The 17036-nt window shown below is 49.8% G+C and overlaps 1 protein-coding gene across 2 annotated transcripts in view; it reads right to left on the bottom strand.

The window, feature by feature from the left end:
* Window positions 1–5033: 5033 nt before the first annotated feature.
* ARID1A (AT-rich interaction domain 1A) overlaps window positions 5034–17036 on the bottom strand; it is a 69119-nt gene continuing 57116 nt past the window's right edge. Inside the window, exons 12-20 of one of the 2 annotated variants that reach the window (XM_059376763.1) lie at window positions 14397–14604; window positions 12975–13107; window positions 12627–12802; window positions 12131–12281; window positions 11915–12049; window positions 11734–11830; window positions 10376–11267; window positions 9892–10022; window positions 5034–8126 (exon numbers count right to left, since the gene is read on the bottom strand). In XM_059376763.1, coding sequence (XP_059232746.1) covers window positions 6396–8126; window positions 9892–10022; window positions 10376–11267; window positions 11734–11830; window positions 11915–12049; window positions 12131–12281; window positions 12627–12802; window positions 12975–13107; window positions 14397–14604 — 3654 coding nt within the window. In that variant the 3' untranslated portion in view covers window positions 5034–6395. The remainder of the gene's footprint in view (window positions 8127–9891; window positions 10023–10375; window positions 11268–11733; window positions 11831–11914; window positions 12050–12130; window positions 12282–12626; window positions 12803–12974; window positions 13108–14396; window positions 14605–17036) is intronic. The other variant, XM_059376764.1, reaches the window with a different exon arrangement.

Raw genomic sequence — 17036 nt, 5'->3', positions numbered from 1 at the left:
TCCATGAAGAAGCAAATATCCCATACCACCAACAAATGATTTCATAATACAAATCCCTGACCTAAACAATACAAGCAGTGCATCACTGTTTCTGGAATCCTAGAAGGTAAAAGAGTTACAGCATTTCTGTGTCTCAGACTTGCCTGGCTCTGCTCTTGTGCTTCCTCTGCTTGAAATGCCTCACTGCCAGACCACCCTTTGGCCAGGCCGTTACCTTCAGGTCTCAGCTGAAAGGTGGCCTCCTCAGAGAAGCTCTGTCCCACTACCGAGCCACAACCAGCCCCCTGTACTATCCCATCACCCTGTTCTGTTATCTTCATAGCACCTCTCACCACCTAATTGTCCTGTTTATGAATTTTACTGCTCTCATTGTCTGGTTCCCTCTTACGGAATATAAGCTTGAGAGAGCGGGGGCCACATTCACCGAAGTATTTCCAGCACTTAGAACAGAACTTTGCGTGTTGTGTGTACTCAGTAAAGATCTGGTTTATAAACCAGTTTGTTTAACTGATACCTATAGTTTATGGATGTGGGAACTAGGCTTAGAAAAGGGGGAAGTGGCCAGCCTGAAATGACACAGCTGGTGGCAAAGGCAAGACTTGCATTCAGATCTCCAGGCTGGCTTTTCTTCCTGCCACACCACACTATTTTAAACTTTCTTGGGTTTACTTCTTTCCCTTTCGTCCTTTTGTTCCACACAACTAAGAATCTATACAGGCTATGCCAAGAACCTTGCATAGGGCACACCGCATCTTAACAGCTCCTAACTACTCTTTCCTCTAATAAATTCCTATCTTATCTATTTGATTTAGTCCACAAAATTGGAGTTCCTACCATGTGACAGGGGATCAGGATGTAGCTCTGAGCAAGACAGACACAGTCCTTGTCCTCATGGAGATGGTAGTAATATCTACCTCATGGATTTTCTAGTGCTTGGCCCAAAGTGCTTGATAAAGACAGGCTGCTGTAATTCCCCCGAACAAATAGGGGGAAAAGTGGTGTTCCCACTGGAGGTGTGAAGAAAGAAATTCAGCAGTTCTCATGGAGCTCTCACCATGCTGGGGCAACCTGACAACTCATTTCTTTCTGTAGCTGCCTTGCCTGGCTCCTGTACCATATCTGAAGATGTCCTTGGCCCCAGACTGAGCAGAGGAACAGACCTGTGTATCCATTCTCAGTAATTGAGTTTCATACACTAGACTTTCCACAGGCCCAGTCCCAGTCCCATGGGAATGATGGCATAGCTGACCCTGATCTTGGCTTTGAGGCCATGCCATTATGGGACAAAAGCGACCGCACTGGCCTCTGATTCTGTCACTGCCAACTTAGCAGGCAGGCAGGGGCTAATAACCTATGATGACAGGCAGCTGTGCCTTCCCAGAACTTTATCCTCTGTCTTTTCTCAGTGGGCATTCACTGGCAGTTTCCAAGGGTGCTGGGTGACATTTATATCCATCCTAAAATCTGGGGTGGCACCAGTCAGGTTTTGGATGTTTCTTTTGGCCTCTGTTGTGTCATTTGAAGATGTCCATCCACAGCGGGACAAAGACCGCACTTGGCCTATCAACTGCAGAAGTCAAACACTGATCTTTTAAAGGCCATGGACACTAAATATTTTTCACCCTTCTGTCAGTGTTTGCCTTTCAGTAGTTAGAAAACCTTGACCCCACTGAGAGGCCTAGTGGGAAGGGCCTTAGCCGCTTGGGGGTGGCAGTGGCTGCAAGGCAAAAGAGCCAATGAGGTGGTGAGTATTGTTTGGGCCAGACTTGGCAGCTCTCCAGCTATGAAAGAAGGTTAAGGTCATTTGGGGGGTGGGGAGGGAGGAGCCTGGGAAAGAACTACTGGCCACACCCCTGGGTTCTCTACTGGCTAGGTTCTATTTACTTCTCAAAAGCAAATTACTCACAGCTCAGTGGCTAGCAGTTCTCTCAGTCTGTGGTAACTCCAGTCGGAAACTGGAGACCAGGGTAGGCTCCCCCTGCATTGCAGGGGAGCAGATGAAAGGAACCCAGGAAACCAAACTCCTAGGTAATGCTCCACACATAGCCCAGAAATGCACTTTCTAGACTAGAAATGGAGCTCAAGAGGCCCAGTACAAAAATAGTAATTAGCAACACAGCTCACCAAAATATAGATATGAAAAGTTTCCCATGTAGTTTTTTTCCCAGAAGGGTCCTAGGAAGGTGTCTTGGTTGACGAAGGTTAGCCATTGTCTCTACCTCCCCCTCAATCAATAGAGGAATGCTGATTCTTGTCCCTGACCCAAATATTAACAACCGCACTTTAAAAGCACTTAGCTTGATGAACACTTGATTGAAATTCTTGGGACAATTTTTACCTCATGCTGACTACGACAAAAACCAATCTTGCCTGTTGAGCTCCGCGGCTAGATTCAGTTACTCCTGCCTGTCCTCTGACCCAGGAAGGAGGGCCTCGGTTGTGGAACCTCGCTTGGTGCTTGAGCTCAAACCAGCCGCTTTCCTCAACGGTAAAATGGGAGCCAGAATACTGAGTCCCAGGCACTGTCCTCGATCCCTTGCAGGATGATGTGATGAACAAAATCTGGTACACAAGTAGGTACTCACTAGAAAACTTGTTTCAGGTCTCACTTCGAAGGGTCCACAACAACGTCATTTTCTGTTACTGCTTGTGGTCTCTTCATTGTTTCCCTAAGGAAGGAGATGAACAGAGAAGCTGTATATTGCAACATTAGCCTTATAAAAGTAACCACATCTGGCCAACATCTACAATTTCACTCAACAACTATTTAAGTAGTACCCTGTGTCATAGGACCCGGATGTAGCAGTGAACAAAATAATAATGCTCTCAGCTCACATTATAGTGGGAGACAACAGGTGAGTATGATATATGGTTGACCCTTGAACAACAGAGGGTTTGAACCGCATGGGTCCACTTACACAGATTTTTTTTTGGATAAGTGCAGTGCTATAAGTGTATTCTCTCCTATCATTTTCTCCCTCTTCCTTGACTGTAGGCATACTGTCTATAATACATATAACCTACAAAATATGTTAATCCACTGTTAATTTATCAGTAAGGCTTCCAGTCAGCAGTAGGCTATTAGTGTTCTGTTTTGGGGGAGTCAAATTATACATGTATTTCTGGGGGAGGGAGCACCTGGCTGGCCCAGTCAGGATGACTCTTGATCTTGGGGTCATATTTTCAAGCCCCAGGTTGTGGATAAAGATTACTTAAAAAACAAAAAGTAAAAATAAATAAAGGCAACATTTGTAAAATTTGAAAAAGTATATGAGTATTTTTGCCCAGGGAGGGCATTGGCACCTCTAGCCTCCTCACTGTTCAACTGTACAAAAGGCTGGATGTAACAAGGGCTACAGAGAAGGCAGAGAGGGAAATCAGGCAGGGGGGCAGAGATTGCTATTTTAAATAGGGCGGATAGGGAAGGGTTCACCCACACAATATTTGAGCAAAGACCTGAAAAAGAGGACTTCAGCCAAAGAGTTATCTGGTCAAAGAGTATTCTGGTCAGAGGGGATGGTAGATGCAAAGGCCCTAAGGCGGAAACGTCCCTGTGTGGGGGAGTGAGCAATGGGGAGGAGGAAAGGGGCCCAGAGGGCTAACAGCAAGCCAGACAACCAAGGGCCTTGCACGTCATTCTGAGGATCTGGACTTTACTCAGAGAAGACTGAAGGATTTTGGTTTTTTTTTAAAAGATTTTATTTGCTTATTTGACAGACAGAGATCACAAGTAGACAGAGGCAGGCAGAGAGAGAGGGAAGCAGGCTTCCTGCTGAGCAGAGAGCCCGATGTGGAACTCGATCCCAGGACCCTGAGATCATGACCCAAGCCGAAGGCAGCAGCTTAACCCACTGAGCCACCCAGGCGCCCTGAAGGATTTTGATTGTAGGTTATAAAGGGAGTGTTCTGGTTGCTATGTCAATAGGTTCAACCAGGGGCGCCTGGGTGGCTCAGTGGGTTAAAGCCTCTGCCTTCAGCTCAGGTCGTGATCCGGGGGTCCTGGGATCGAGCCCCGCATCAGGCTCTCTGCTTCAGCAAGGAGCCTGCTTCCCCTCTCTCTCTGCCTGCCTCTCTGCCTCCTTGTGATCTCTGTCTGTCAAATAAATAAATAAATATTTAAAGTTCTCTTGAAAGTCCAAAAAAAAAAAAAAAAAGCCTAATGTGACTTAAAGAAAAAAAAAGAATAGGTTCAACCAGGCAAAGCAGAAACAAGGTCAGTTTGGAGGAGATTGCAAGAATTTTACGATAGGGTAGTGTCTTGAACTATAGTGGTAGTGTCTCGACTGAGGGCTCTTTTTTGGAGAGTGCAAACAGACTGGGTTTGGAAATGAAAGTAGTTTTTTGTTTTGTTTTGTTTTGCCAAGCACTGGAGTTGCTGTTTACTGGGAAAAGTATGGGAAAAGCAGGCTTCTAGGGGAAGATAGGGCATTTTAGTTCAGGGGTGTTCAAGTTAAACTTTCACACAGTTAAGTCGGAGGCTGCCTTGAGATAAATGCTTGTCTTACTGTTAAAAATTTTCTTGGGGAACCTGGGTGGCTCAGTGAGTTAAGCCCTGCCATCAGGCTCTCTGTTCCGCAGGGAGCCTGCTTCCCTGTCTCTGCCTGCCTCTCTGCCTACTTGTGATCTCTGTCAAATAAATAAAACCTTAAAAAAATTTTTTTTTCCCTCAGGAAAGCAGATATCCTCCCTTAGTCAACGATTTCCAAAAAACCCCACTTTTTCCCTAGAGTATCATCAATTTCTTTGGCTACTTACACCCATTTTATTTCAAGGGGCAAAGGTGCCTTTTATGCCTTGGACTACCTATTGCAGATGAAATCATCGCAGCCACTTTCTTCAATTTACTTACACTGTGGAAGGTAGAGCGGAACATGGTGCAGAAATGACAGGGTCCAGGATGCCACCATTTAGGAAGAGAGCACACCCAGAGAGATTTCCAAGAACAGGACCAGCCATCCCCACCGCACCCTACCCCGCTCCCCCTGCCAAAGGTCAAGCTGTTAACTGGTTTGAAAACAGTAAAAAGCCTCACAAACGTCTTACCAAGATTTAATGTACATTTATTCTTAACACGTGGAACATATAGTATAAAGATTTCATACTGAATAAATGATATTCATTAAGCCAAAAAAGGAAAAAAGGAGGAATTTACATCAAGTTTTAGCTACATTGTTTGAAATACAAATATGCAGATTTTATCACTGAAAAAATCTCAATTGTGTTTCTTCATCAGGGAACTTCAACTGAACCTAGAACTTTTTCACACCTCGATTAGAAAGAAAACAAAACAAAACAAAAACCCAGAAAAAAATAAACTATAAGTTGATTGGCTGCTGAGACAGCAAGGACTTTTTACAGAGACCTGTACAGCATCGCGCCAAGAGGGGCGATGTCTGGCAAGAGATTAAATAGCTGTGTCTCGCTTTATGCAGGTCACCAACTTGTTAACTCGTCATACTATAAAGGGGCAGCTGGGAGGGGGACCAAACTGTGGGGATCCAAGGGTATGTGCAATGTACAACGTCATATATATACACACGTGGCAGCGCAGCCGCTGCAGCTAAAGGTTAAAACCAGTTCTAAGAGGTGATCTCAGGGTTATTCATACAATCAAGGAGGAGAGAAAGAGGTCAGGGTGTTGTAGGTTCACACATGATACTTTGGGGGAAAAGCCTTTTTTTTTTTTCTCCTCAACATTTAACTAAAAACATTTTTAAAAACTACAGCTTGCTGCTGACCCAGCGCTTCTCTTGTTTCCATGTGAGACATTATTATTACAGTATGTTTACAGTATCAGGTGTACAGTACAGTACATGGAAGGGTCTACACTCTACTGCACAGGCCTCTCCAGTGAACAGGGTCTGTCCACAGCTGCGAACTTCTCGGCTCCTGCAAGATTGTGAATGTACAACAATAAACCACACACAGTTCAGCAGTCACCTTTTTTGTCCTTCAGAGGTTTTTTTTTTGTATTTTTTCCTTTTTTTTTTTTTTACCATTAAAAACAGTTATGAAATGTGGCATCCCGTTGATGCAAGGGCCGGGAAAGCCATTTTTATTTTATTTTTTTTTTCCCCAAACTCACTGTAAACGACAGTAACTTTGGTTAAAATAAAAAAGTCTTCTATGTAGGCAGAGCTTTGTCTTTTCAAACAGGGTGGGGTCCTGAGGGGGGTAAGGTGAGGACAAGGAACAGAAAGGTGTGAGGTGGGGGGTGAGGGGTGTGGAGAGGAGGAGGAAAGAGAAACAGGAGAGACTTTTTACCCAAGGGAGAAGCTGGACAGCACAGGGTAAACTGGATTCTGAGGTGGTTTTGCATAAATAAAGGGCAACAGTCAGTTTCTAAGTTCTCCACACACGCACACACACACAGGGAGGGAGGTGTCCCACGGCTGTCATGACTGGCCAATCAGAAACAGTACATCACAAATGACTTGTGAAACCAAGGAGTTCATCAGCGGCGATACCGAGATGTCCAACAGCCGTGACTCGTACAGCGTGAACTCCGAGTGGTTCTCGTCCACCTTGGCCAGGGCCAGCAGTGCGCGGGCAGCCCGCCGCATCATGTCCACACTCGTCGGCTCAAAGGGTGGGTTCTGCATGTGGAGCAGGCTGGCCTGGCTCTGCTGGAACTGCGTGGCGGCGAGGCTGTCCTCCAGGAAGCCGAGGAGGTTGCCGATGCTGCCCTTCTGCACGGCGATGGCGCGGGCTGCCAGGCTGTCGCCCTGAGCCAGGTTGGCCAGCAGCACCACGGCCATCTCCCGGCACACTGGGTTCTTTCGGTCACTGAGGAAGCGCACCATGGTGCTATACAACTTCTCCAGGCGGCTGAAGGGGGGTGTGGCCAGGATCAGGTCCACATTGTTGTCCTGGATGCTGAGTTTGCTAAGGGTTTCCAAGACCAGTCTCTGGGGGGAGAGGACGGCGTTGGGGCCCAGGGTGGAGAAGGGGTCCTGGGCTTCAGCGGAAGGGCAGACGGCCCAGTGTAGGAGTCCGTCCAGGACAGGCAGGCAAATGCTCTCAGGGTATGGGGAGAGGTCCAACTGGCCCGAGATGTTGGCAAGCGTGACCAAGGTGTTTTCCCGGAGCATCTCCAAGCAGTCCCACCACCACTCCACTTTGTTGCAGCTCACCCCTTGGTCCTGTTCCTCCTCCTTCTCGTAAGTCAGTGGTGCCTGCTTCCGCTCTGGGTGCTTATGGTGTAGGAGGATCAGCTTGCCCAGGATCAGCAGCAGCCCTGGGTGTTTGGACATCTCAAAGTCGTTGCCGGGCACAAACGACAGGCTTCGGATGGTATTGGAGACACAGACACAGCGCTTGGCGAGGGAATCCTGCCAGTCCAGAAGGGTACACAGTGGGGTCTCATCTTTACTGTGGGGTTCGTCCTCTAGGATCTTGATGTTTCGGTGGCTCTGTGCCGGGCTGATGCCGAATGGAAACTTGCTGCTCTCCTTGGTGGCCTCTGCACTCTTAGCTCCCTCCTCGGTCAATGTGCTAGACCGGGTGGACAACATGTCATCCATTGTGGCTGTGATCCGTTTCTCTGGAGGGCCGTCAGGCGGGGGGCCCTCCTGTTCTGTTGTCCCTGGCGTACCCTCTGCTGCCGTGACCTGTTTCCGGGTGACTGGTGGGCAGGGCACATGAGGCCGGGTCGGCAACAGCTCTGTCTTGCTCTCAAAGTGGGTCTGGATATGCTCAGTGGTATCCCCCCCACCAATCCGCCAGTGCAGCAGACCACTGTCAAACTCCTGCACACGCCCAAGCTTATCTGAGCAGTCCACCACAAACGGGTCATTCTTCTGCACGATCTTTACCGGAAGCTTGTCAAACTTACTAATCAGTTTCTCCTCACTACTCTCTGAGGCTGCCTTGTCCTTGCCCGAAAAGGCCATCTCCTCGTCATTTTCCACTACTTCCTCCTCTTCTTCCTCCTCTAGTTTAGGACCTAGAAGGTCTTCCTCCTCCTCCCCCTCCACGGGGGCTGGACTAGATGCCTTGCTGAGTCTCCCAGGGTCCAGTAGTGTTCTCTGTCCTGGGTCACCCACCTCATACTCCTTTAAAATGCCAAAGATCTCGATCAGGCAACGTCGGAAATATTCCACAAGGAGCTCTAGCAAACCTGGGAGCTATAAGAGAAAAACAGGAAATAAATGAAGAAAAGTGGGGCCAAAGGAGAGAATCCATGACCTGAGAGGCCTCCCGTGGTCTTCTACCTAATCTCCCCCTTTCCTTGTACGTCAGACGACCGTATCCCTGCGAGAGACGGAGTTGCTCCTTTCCCAAAGGATCTCCACAGAGCAAGTCATTCAATCTTTCCTGTGCCCAGCACACAGTTCTTCCTTCTGTTTGGCCGACCTTCTTGTAAGCCTGCCTCCAGCAGGATGGACATGTTGACCAATAGCTCTGCACCTCACCATCTCTTGGCCTCCTCTTCCCAGCCAATCCCTGCTTTTCCTCACCAGGCCCAGCTTCCTACCTGCTGGTCATTGCCAATGTCCCTCTTAGGACACTCTCTATACTCCACTGCCAAGCACAACCCAAGGCTTCAAGATGAGCTGAGAAGGGGTTAAGCAGTGTGGACAGATGTTCACCTACTCTCTTCTCCAAGCTCCCCAACGTTCCAGGAGGCTGGACCTCCATGAATCAATCAGGCAACATAGTGAGTGGGATGAGGTTCAGTCCTCCAAACATGAGACCAAGCTGGTGGTAGGCGGACCTAAGTTCCAGCTTGGATCCTGTATAGGCCATCTACCTCTAGAAGAAAACACTGAATCTCCCCAGTCAGATTCATCTCTGGCTGAAGAGAGTAAAGCAGAATGGAAAAAATAAGGGCTTTAGAATTAGAAAGATCTAGGTTTGCATTCTGGTTTTTCTAGGAACTAGCCATGTGACTTTAACTCTCCAACTTGTACTACTTCTATCTTTCCATTGAACACGAGGGTAATTCCTACACCTGACACGATTGTTCTGAGGTCTAAATGGAATATTCCAAATGCCTGGCATATGGAAACTGCTCAGTCAATAGCTGTTCCTTTGCCTTCTCATGGCAATTTTATGAAATGGACATAAAGTCAGGCTTTGGAATTGGAAAGACCGCTGACAGCTGTGTGAACTTGGGCAAAGGTAAAGCCTCTTTACTCATCTCTAAGAGCTCATATTGTCTTGGAAGGCTGTTGTGAGTATGACATGAAAGAAAATACGAAGGACCTAGCACAAAGCAGCAGCACAAGAAACGGTTAACTCTTCAATGCCCCCTAGCTCAATAGACGGGTTGGTAGGTACTAAGGATGATCAAAAAAGAGTGGGATGGCGTAGCAGAAACTCTTCTCAGCTGTCGGGAAGACTCAAGGCGCACATCCTGTGGAGAGAGGTCCTGGAGAACTGCTTCTGCAACAGTGTAGTTAAGATACTGCCACTATCGCCACCCACAAGCAGACTTCACTCCACTTCCCCTTTACGCATCAAGAGAATGGGGTCGATAAGGACCTCCAACGTGCACAGCAGATGAAGACAGGGCAGAAGAAACTGCGTGGCTCACTAATAAACACCACAGGTTTTTCTTGGTAGTCTTGAAAGTTGGTGTCTTCATTCACATCAACAGAATCTGCATTTCGTACTAGTACCAAAAGTTTCTCCCCAATTCCCTTTGAAGTCAATTCTGATACCTTACACAAAATTATTATTGTTCTCAGTGTTCTGGGCCCATGGCCAGTGGTAAAGTACTGGCATGGAATCAAAGCACTGGCACGGAAGATACCAGAGAGTGAGAGAGAGAGGGGAGACCATGTTGGCTGGGGCTGGCTTAACTCCCCATGTCACTCAGCGTAGTCTACTTCAAGAAGATCCCAGACCCTCCCATTCTGCCCATCTTTCCCAGGCACCTGTACTCACCTGACTGAGGTTGAAGGTCATGATGCTGTTGTCATCGTACAGCAGGATGTTAATGGTGTCTAATGCCCACGTGCTCTCGGCCAGCAGCCCAGACTTGAGGGACATCATTACCCGCCATGCCTCCGGCGTTCCTGAAATAAACCTCCATGTCGCCCATCTACCAAGCCTAGGTTGGCTGGATGCTCCCCCAGGGCTGGCCCATCAGTCCAGCTACTCTGAAGGTTAACACATGGCGGGAGGCAGTTCCTAGCTAGGAGAGGACACGCATCTGCTTCTAGGCCCCCTTCTAGGACATCACTGCATGGAGCCTGCCTTTTGGTAAAGCCTGAAATAAGCCTTTTTCCTTATCCAAAGTTCTCTGGCTCTATTTTAGACAACACTGTACTGGAATCTTATCCCATCCAGAATATTAGGATTGGAGACAGAAAAACAGACAAGATTTTTAGGGGCAGATGAAGCAACCTGATCAGGGAGGTCTCCTTACCGATGTCTTTCATTGTGAGCCGCCTCCTCTGCTTCAACACAGGCTGTGTGGCTTCGACAGAGCCAGGTGGGAAGGTAATGTCCCGCCGGATCATGGGTGGCTGCACGGGGGCGGGTGCTATGTGCGAGGCAGGTACTGGGGGACCTGCCTTTTGCATCTTCATCCCAGAGTGTAGGAATGGAGACTTGCTAGGAGAGGTGCGATTCTCCATTGGCCGGGGCAGGGGAGCGGGGCTGGATACCTGAGGAATGTGATTCTGCATGCTTGGCGGGGGCTGGTAGTTGGATGGAGGGGGCCTTGTCATGGGGGGCACGGGGGCAGAGGGACCATATGGAGGCTGACGCGTGCCATGGGAAGGCCACGGGCCTTCATGGTTGGCCCTCTGATCCGTATGCAGCATTTCATCTGTTCGGTTCACGCCATGATAGGCGGGGCCCTGGGGGGCAGAGCCAGTGCTCTGCCTGTTGGTGTAATTGTAGGTCATGTCATTACGCCCTTGCCACATGGTGCCTTGCTGAGCGACCTCAGCCGATGCTTGGATGGGGCCGCCCATCATCTGCGGTGGCATGTTCTGCTGGGCATTGGAGCCGGGGGGTGCAGAGACACGGTCTCGGCCAAACTGGAATGGAAACTGGTTCTGGGGGCCGCCCGCTGGTCGGCGCTCAGTAGCAGCGGCAGCAGTGGCAGGATAGGCGTTGCCATACTGGTTGTACACATCTTGCTGAGGGGAAGGCTGGGCAGCTTGCTGCTGGCTGGCAGGCTGGGGCTGGGCTGGGGGCAACTGCTGCTGCTGGGGCTGCCCCTGCCCCGTGCTGTACGGCACACTGTACATCTCCCCTTCGTGCCGCTTGGCGGGAGGGCCGTACGTGCCATCCATTGGCCGTTTGTAATTCTAAGACAGGGACAAGCAGAGGGGAAGTTAGTATTCTGCGTGCAGGGACCCAAGACCCATAGCTGCCAAGACGGCTACAGCAGACCCTCGCCGGGCTTCTGTGCCTCCAGAAGAGGACACAGACTCCAAGGAAGAAAGGAATCACCTTTACAAATGATCTTTTGAAACTGTTTCTGAAAGCAAAAATCAGTCCCTATTTCCCCCTGGTTCTCCCTTGCTCTACGTAGAGAGACGTAGAAAAGTTCAAAAACCAAAACACGGTTGGTTTCTGGCTTTTTTGGGGGAACCGGAGAGATTGGACTGGAATCTAAACAGGGATGAGTTGGAGGGCTTGGCTCTTCAGCAGAACCATGTGGGTGGGAGAAAACTGAAGTATCTAGAACAAGCCCTTCTTACACTTTTCAACTTAGGCCTCGAACCGACTTCTAAGGGGAACCTGTGTGTCAGTGCGCCCTGCTGTCCTCACCTGCTGCTGCTGCTGATACATTGTGGTCTGCTGGCTGGGGAAGGGGCTGCCAGAAGGGGTGCCTTGAGTGGAGAACTGATTGCCATAGGAATCATGTCTGTAGGAGGGAGAGAATCAGAGGATCAGGGTGGGAAATGGCAAAGCCTGAGCCAAAGAGACACTAACACCAGCCTTCCCTCACCGTTGCTGCTGCTGCTGCTGCTGCGGGGGGTAGCGGCTGGGAGAATACATCCCCGAGTCTGGGTTGGAAGGCATGAGATTCGGCTGTGGGGCTCCAGTGCCCATGTTTCCCTCGGGTCCTATTCCAGGCTCCGTCCTAAACACAATTGGAGAAGTGGACTGAGTCCACAACAGCTGTGGGGGGCTGGGGTGGGACAGGAGCAGGGGCCATGCTCACCTCACTCTGTCATAAGGACCTCCATAGGGATAGTGCTGTCGCGGTCCCATCGCCACATTTCCCAGCCCGGGGCCGGCAGCTCGGCTGTAGGGGTCTCCCATTCCGCCATTGGGGCCCTGCCCTGAGGACATGAAGGGATCGCTCCCTGGTGCTGCACGTAGAAAGGAAAGCAGTGAGCAAACTGGTAAGCCAGCAAGCCTAGCAACACGCACCTTGCCTGCCCCAAAGACCAAGCCCTCTTCAGGGCTTTGGCTTGTTCCTACGGTTTCCCTGACAGGTTCAAAGAGATCTAAAGAGGCTCCAATCAGCAAAGAGCTCCTACTTGTTGAGGTGTGATGAGGTGTGGCCAGGGAGAGGGACACAAGGAAGGAGGTAGGGATGAAGAGTGGTACTTAGGTCTGGGAAGGCCGTATCTCTAAGAATGGCTTGTCAAGAACCCTGAACCGCTCAAGACATCCCCCCATTTCCCTGGCTCTGTCCTCAAGCAGTTGGTCACCTTTCCTCATGCCGCCATAAGGATCCTTATTTGGCTCGTAGGACATGCGCCCCATCATGTCAGAGGTATTCATACTGGGCTGGTACCCAGGATTTGGAGTCATGGAATTCCGCTTCTGGAATGTGGGGTCACTTCCATCAGGAAAGGCATCCTGGATCCCGACCGAATTGCTCCTGCTCCAGAGTGAGGAAAGCCAATTAAACCCCAAATAAAGCAATTCCTCCAGTAAGCAGGGCGTGTGAGAGTCCTTGGCTGGGCCGGCAGAGCAGGGACATCTCGGGCTGCACAGAAGCTCCTGCAGTTCTGCCCAGGTCCTCCCAAGCCCCTTGCCCCTGCTCCTGGCCTTACCTCATGCCTGGCAAGGGCGGGATCTGACTGTGTGGTGTGGATGCTGGAGTTGGTGGCTTCAGGTCTCCTCCTTCTGCCATGGAACTGCTAGTTGACTGAGGTGTCTGCGGCCCCTGCATAGACCCAGATCCCGCTGTGGATAGAGATGTGGGGTGAGCTGGCAAATCTTTAACTCTCACAGAAATACACAAATGCCGTGGGGTCTCTTTCGAAAGGATCCTTATAAGGCTAAAGCTGGGCTTCTTTAAAGTCTGAATTGCCCTTCTCAGCAGGGGATATGTAAGGCCAGATAACAAAGGCTCCGTGCCCACTGTGGATTCTGATGTGGGGTTTAAACTCATGACTCCGATCAAGACCTCAGCTGAGAGCAAGAGTCGGATGCTTAACTGACTGAGCCGCCCAGGTGCCCTGGGGAATCGGAGGTTTCTGTTGCTCCTTGCTACTGTTCACATCTGGAGACGAGGAGTAGCGTGGAGATGCCATCACCATGCTAGGGATTTCCTTGAGTCTCTGCCAGCTTCCCTGACTACTTTTCTTTACTTCCCCAAGGACCATTTCGAACCTACTAAACCCTGTAATGCTGGTGTACAAGTTCCCAAGTCAGAGCCCCTGGAATCCTAGGTAGGAAGGCTCCATCTTGTCCCAGACCTGCAGTGTACTTTAGGAACCTAGGCGCTCCCACTCAACAAACATCTAGCACAGTGTCACCTCTCAGGTTTCAATGTTCCTCCAAGCTGATGTGAGCAGAACTACCAGTAATTAATGTTTCCATGAGTTACCATCCCCGGCAGCAGATATCCCACTGCTTAGGCCTCCCCAGCTGATGAGTCATCTCAGGCACTCATTACACCCTCAGAGGTCAACACCAGGGCACATGTGTTTACACCCACCTTCTAGGAGCCCTGGCCTTCTTCCCTCCCCATGCTTGCTCAGGCCCCAGCCTCCTCTAGAAAGGAGGGTGGGCAGAGGCACTCCCATCAGCGAGTTCCATTCATATCCCCTCCCCAACCCCTCCTTCCCATTCATTAGCATCTCCACTCCCTGGGGAATTCAGGGCTCTAGTCTGAGCTGCATTCTAAGGCGCTGACATCAGTGGGCCAAAGCTCCCAGATGGCCCTGCCTCACTGTGATTTGTCAGACTTCCCCACTCCTCTGGTGTCCCTCCTACTCGCTAGTTTACAAACATTTGGCAAGACGCCAGGTGCACAACGAAAATTAAAACTTAAGGGCTGCTACAGACTACCTCTCAAGGGAGTCGCCACTGGCCGCTGCTCTTCAGTTTGATCACCGCGGTTAAGGCCTGGGGTAGGGCAGGGCAGAGCAGCCGTCCCTAGGGCCAGGCACTGCTGCATAAAGGAGCCTGGACCCTTGAATGCTACCCGTGAAGGGTGAGCCTTAGTGGGCTGCGCACCAGATCCTTACCAGGAGAGGGAGGCTGGATCTTGGGTTGGGACTTCTTGGAATCAGCAGCTGCAAAGATGTCTGGGGGAGGGTCTTCTCCCCGTTCAATCTTGCACTCAAAGGCATAGAGACACTGGATGTACTGCTTTTTCAAGGAGCTGGCAGCACTGCTTGAGGTGCCCACGTTGAGGTTGGTCGCAAGTTCCCGCCATTTTTTGTTCTTGTTGACCTGTACAACCAACCAGAAGAGTCGAGGGCCATCTTCCACCTGGTCTTCCTGCTCACAAGCCCCAAACCCTGTCAGGCTACCACGTACTCATCTCTCATGGAATAGCAGTTAACCAACCAAAGTTAAGCCCCCTTGGTGCAGAGTCCACAACAAGTGTTAAATCCATGGCTAGCTTCCCTCTACCCTTAGCAGGCTCTATTTACAGATCACAGCAACTAGCAGACAGTGCTTATTCAAAAAAGGGCAGATTTCACATCACTATTAATGGGAGAGAACAGAATTCAGAAGGTATGATGCTTAACACAAGTACAGTACTGAAAAGGGCTGTGCAAGTCACCATCAGATCCAAACCCCTTCAAAGGCAACAATAAAAATCAACATTTTCCAAAACAGAGGCATGGCAGTATCAGCTACCACTCTGCTTGACTTACTTCGTCAAACTGGAAGTTTCCATATCTGGGGTGTTTTCTCGTTGTGGGGCTCTGCAAATTTTACATTCTTGTGCCTCTGCTGTCCTGCTTTTCAGTGACATGTCACAAACTACAAGCTCCCTTTCCTCACCAGTCACTGTCCTGGTTGTCCAGGAGATCCCTCTAACTTCTCTGTGCCCTCCCAGCGGCCAGCCTACACGTGTCTCCTTTCCTAAGCTTCAGGACACACTGACCAAGACCATTCCCCAATCCCTACAATTAGATGGTCTTGCTGCTCTAGCCAGGTAGGTGTCCTTCTTCATGTATTCTCATGCTTAACTCATCCACCTCAAAGGCTGGGAACACCAGCTTTCTAGCCCCAGACCACACAGGAAGCTCAACATGCTGTGGTCTGTCTGCTGACCTGGTACCTACAATACCGGAGAGAAGAGTGATAAGGAAGCAAAGAGAGGGACAACCTACATGGTGGGGAGGTGACCAGGAACACTTCCAGAGCAGGCTACCATCTGAGCTGAAGCCTGAAGGTCGGAGATGGCGCTGGCCAGGTATATTCCAGACTCTCCTATATCTGTGCCATGCAGGCCGGTCAACTGGATGACCCCCTCCTCTATCTTCACAGAGGCTCAGGACTCATATTCTGCCTTCTTGGAAGCTTGAAAAACTAACTCTCTCCTCTGAATTCGCACTGTCTTTAGCATTCAATTACATCCTAGCCCCTAAAAGGCTGGCATCCTTTCGCCAACCAGAAGACAGGTGCAGGCTTCGGGATTCCCTCTGGACCGCATCCTAGGTTCGGTGAAACCAAAAGCCCATCCAATCGAAAGTTTGCCGCACCTAACACGACGCACCCCCCCGCCCTTTCCCTACAGGCAGGAGAAGCCTGCTTTGGAGAACTCAATACCGGGGAGAATGACAGGAATAAGCCCAGGGTCACCTCAGAAGCCTGCTGTGGCTTTGCTTCCCACGCCAGTTATGTGGCGGTGTGCACGTGTCTTGTTTTGTTTTGTTTTCCTTTGTGGGGGAGGGGAATAAAGCCTGAAGGGAGAAGGAATTCATAACTGACTGTTGGTTGGCTTCATTCCAATCACTTTCTTTTCTGCTGGTGACAGCTGTTTTCCTCTTCTGATTTAGAAGGTTTGGAATACGTCTCTCCCCACCACGCCTCCCCCTGAGCTCAGCCACAAACTCAGATCCAACAGCAGGCTCCTGATCTGATGACTACAGAATACACATAGGAGGAAAGTTTGCAAAGCACAGCACTGCCTCAACTCTTTGCCTCCTGGGCTGAGTGTGAAGCAAAGCTCTAAGGCTTCAGAGCAGGGGCAAGGTTCAGGGAGGTATTCAGTTCAGAGGTTTTTAGCACAGACTAATGCATTCACGTCAGTATGCCATATGGAGCACCTAAACACAACTTCCCCACCTACTTCATCCCTCATAAGCTATTTCTATCAAATAGCTCCTGAAATCCCATCTTCACTGGGATTGGAAGGGTCAGCAACTACCATACCATATTACAGACCAATTTACACAGCAGACATCTTGCTGCAAGCTTTGAGTGTTAGTTCTAGCTTCTAATGGTCTAGCAGGATACACACTCTCCCTACTTTACAAGTAAGAAAGTTAGGGCTCAGAGTGGTCATACACCTTGGTTAAGGTCACATGTGTTGTTAAGTGGCTAAGAAAGAATTCAAAACCAGACCCAGCTTTGCAAACCATGTCCTTGCTTACTATGCCAAACTGCCTCCCGCATTTTCCCTATCTTTGCACCCCAGTGAGACCCTAGACATATGGTAAACTCAATACTAATACATCATACTACCCAGGCAGGTCTCAGCCTCCTCTTTATCTTATCTTCTAGAAGCCCTGTGCTTCCAGTCTGTCAGTATGTGCCTCAGAGAGCAGGAGACGGTGATGTCCCTGTAGGAGGCTTGGCACCAGGTGAAGCCACTGAGTACCTAGAGAGAGGCTTGTCGAAACCACAGAGGAAGCCAAGTGCTAGGC

This window comes from Mustela nigripes, chromosome 14 (assembly GCF_022355385.1).
Source record: "Mustela nigripes isolate SB6536 chromosome 14, MUSNIG.SB6536, whole genome shotgun sequence".
Taxonomy (NCBI): domain Eukaryota; kingdom Metazoa; phylum Chordata; class Mammalia; order Carnivora; family Mustelidae; genus Mustela; species Mustela nigripes.
The sequence above is the reverse complement of the archived record's forward strand: the minus strand, read 5'-3'. Positions and strand labels throughout refer to the sequence as shown.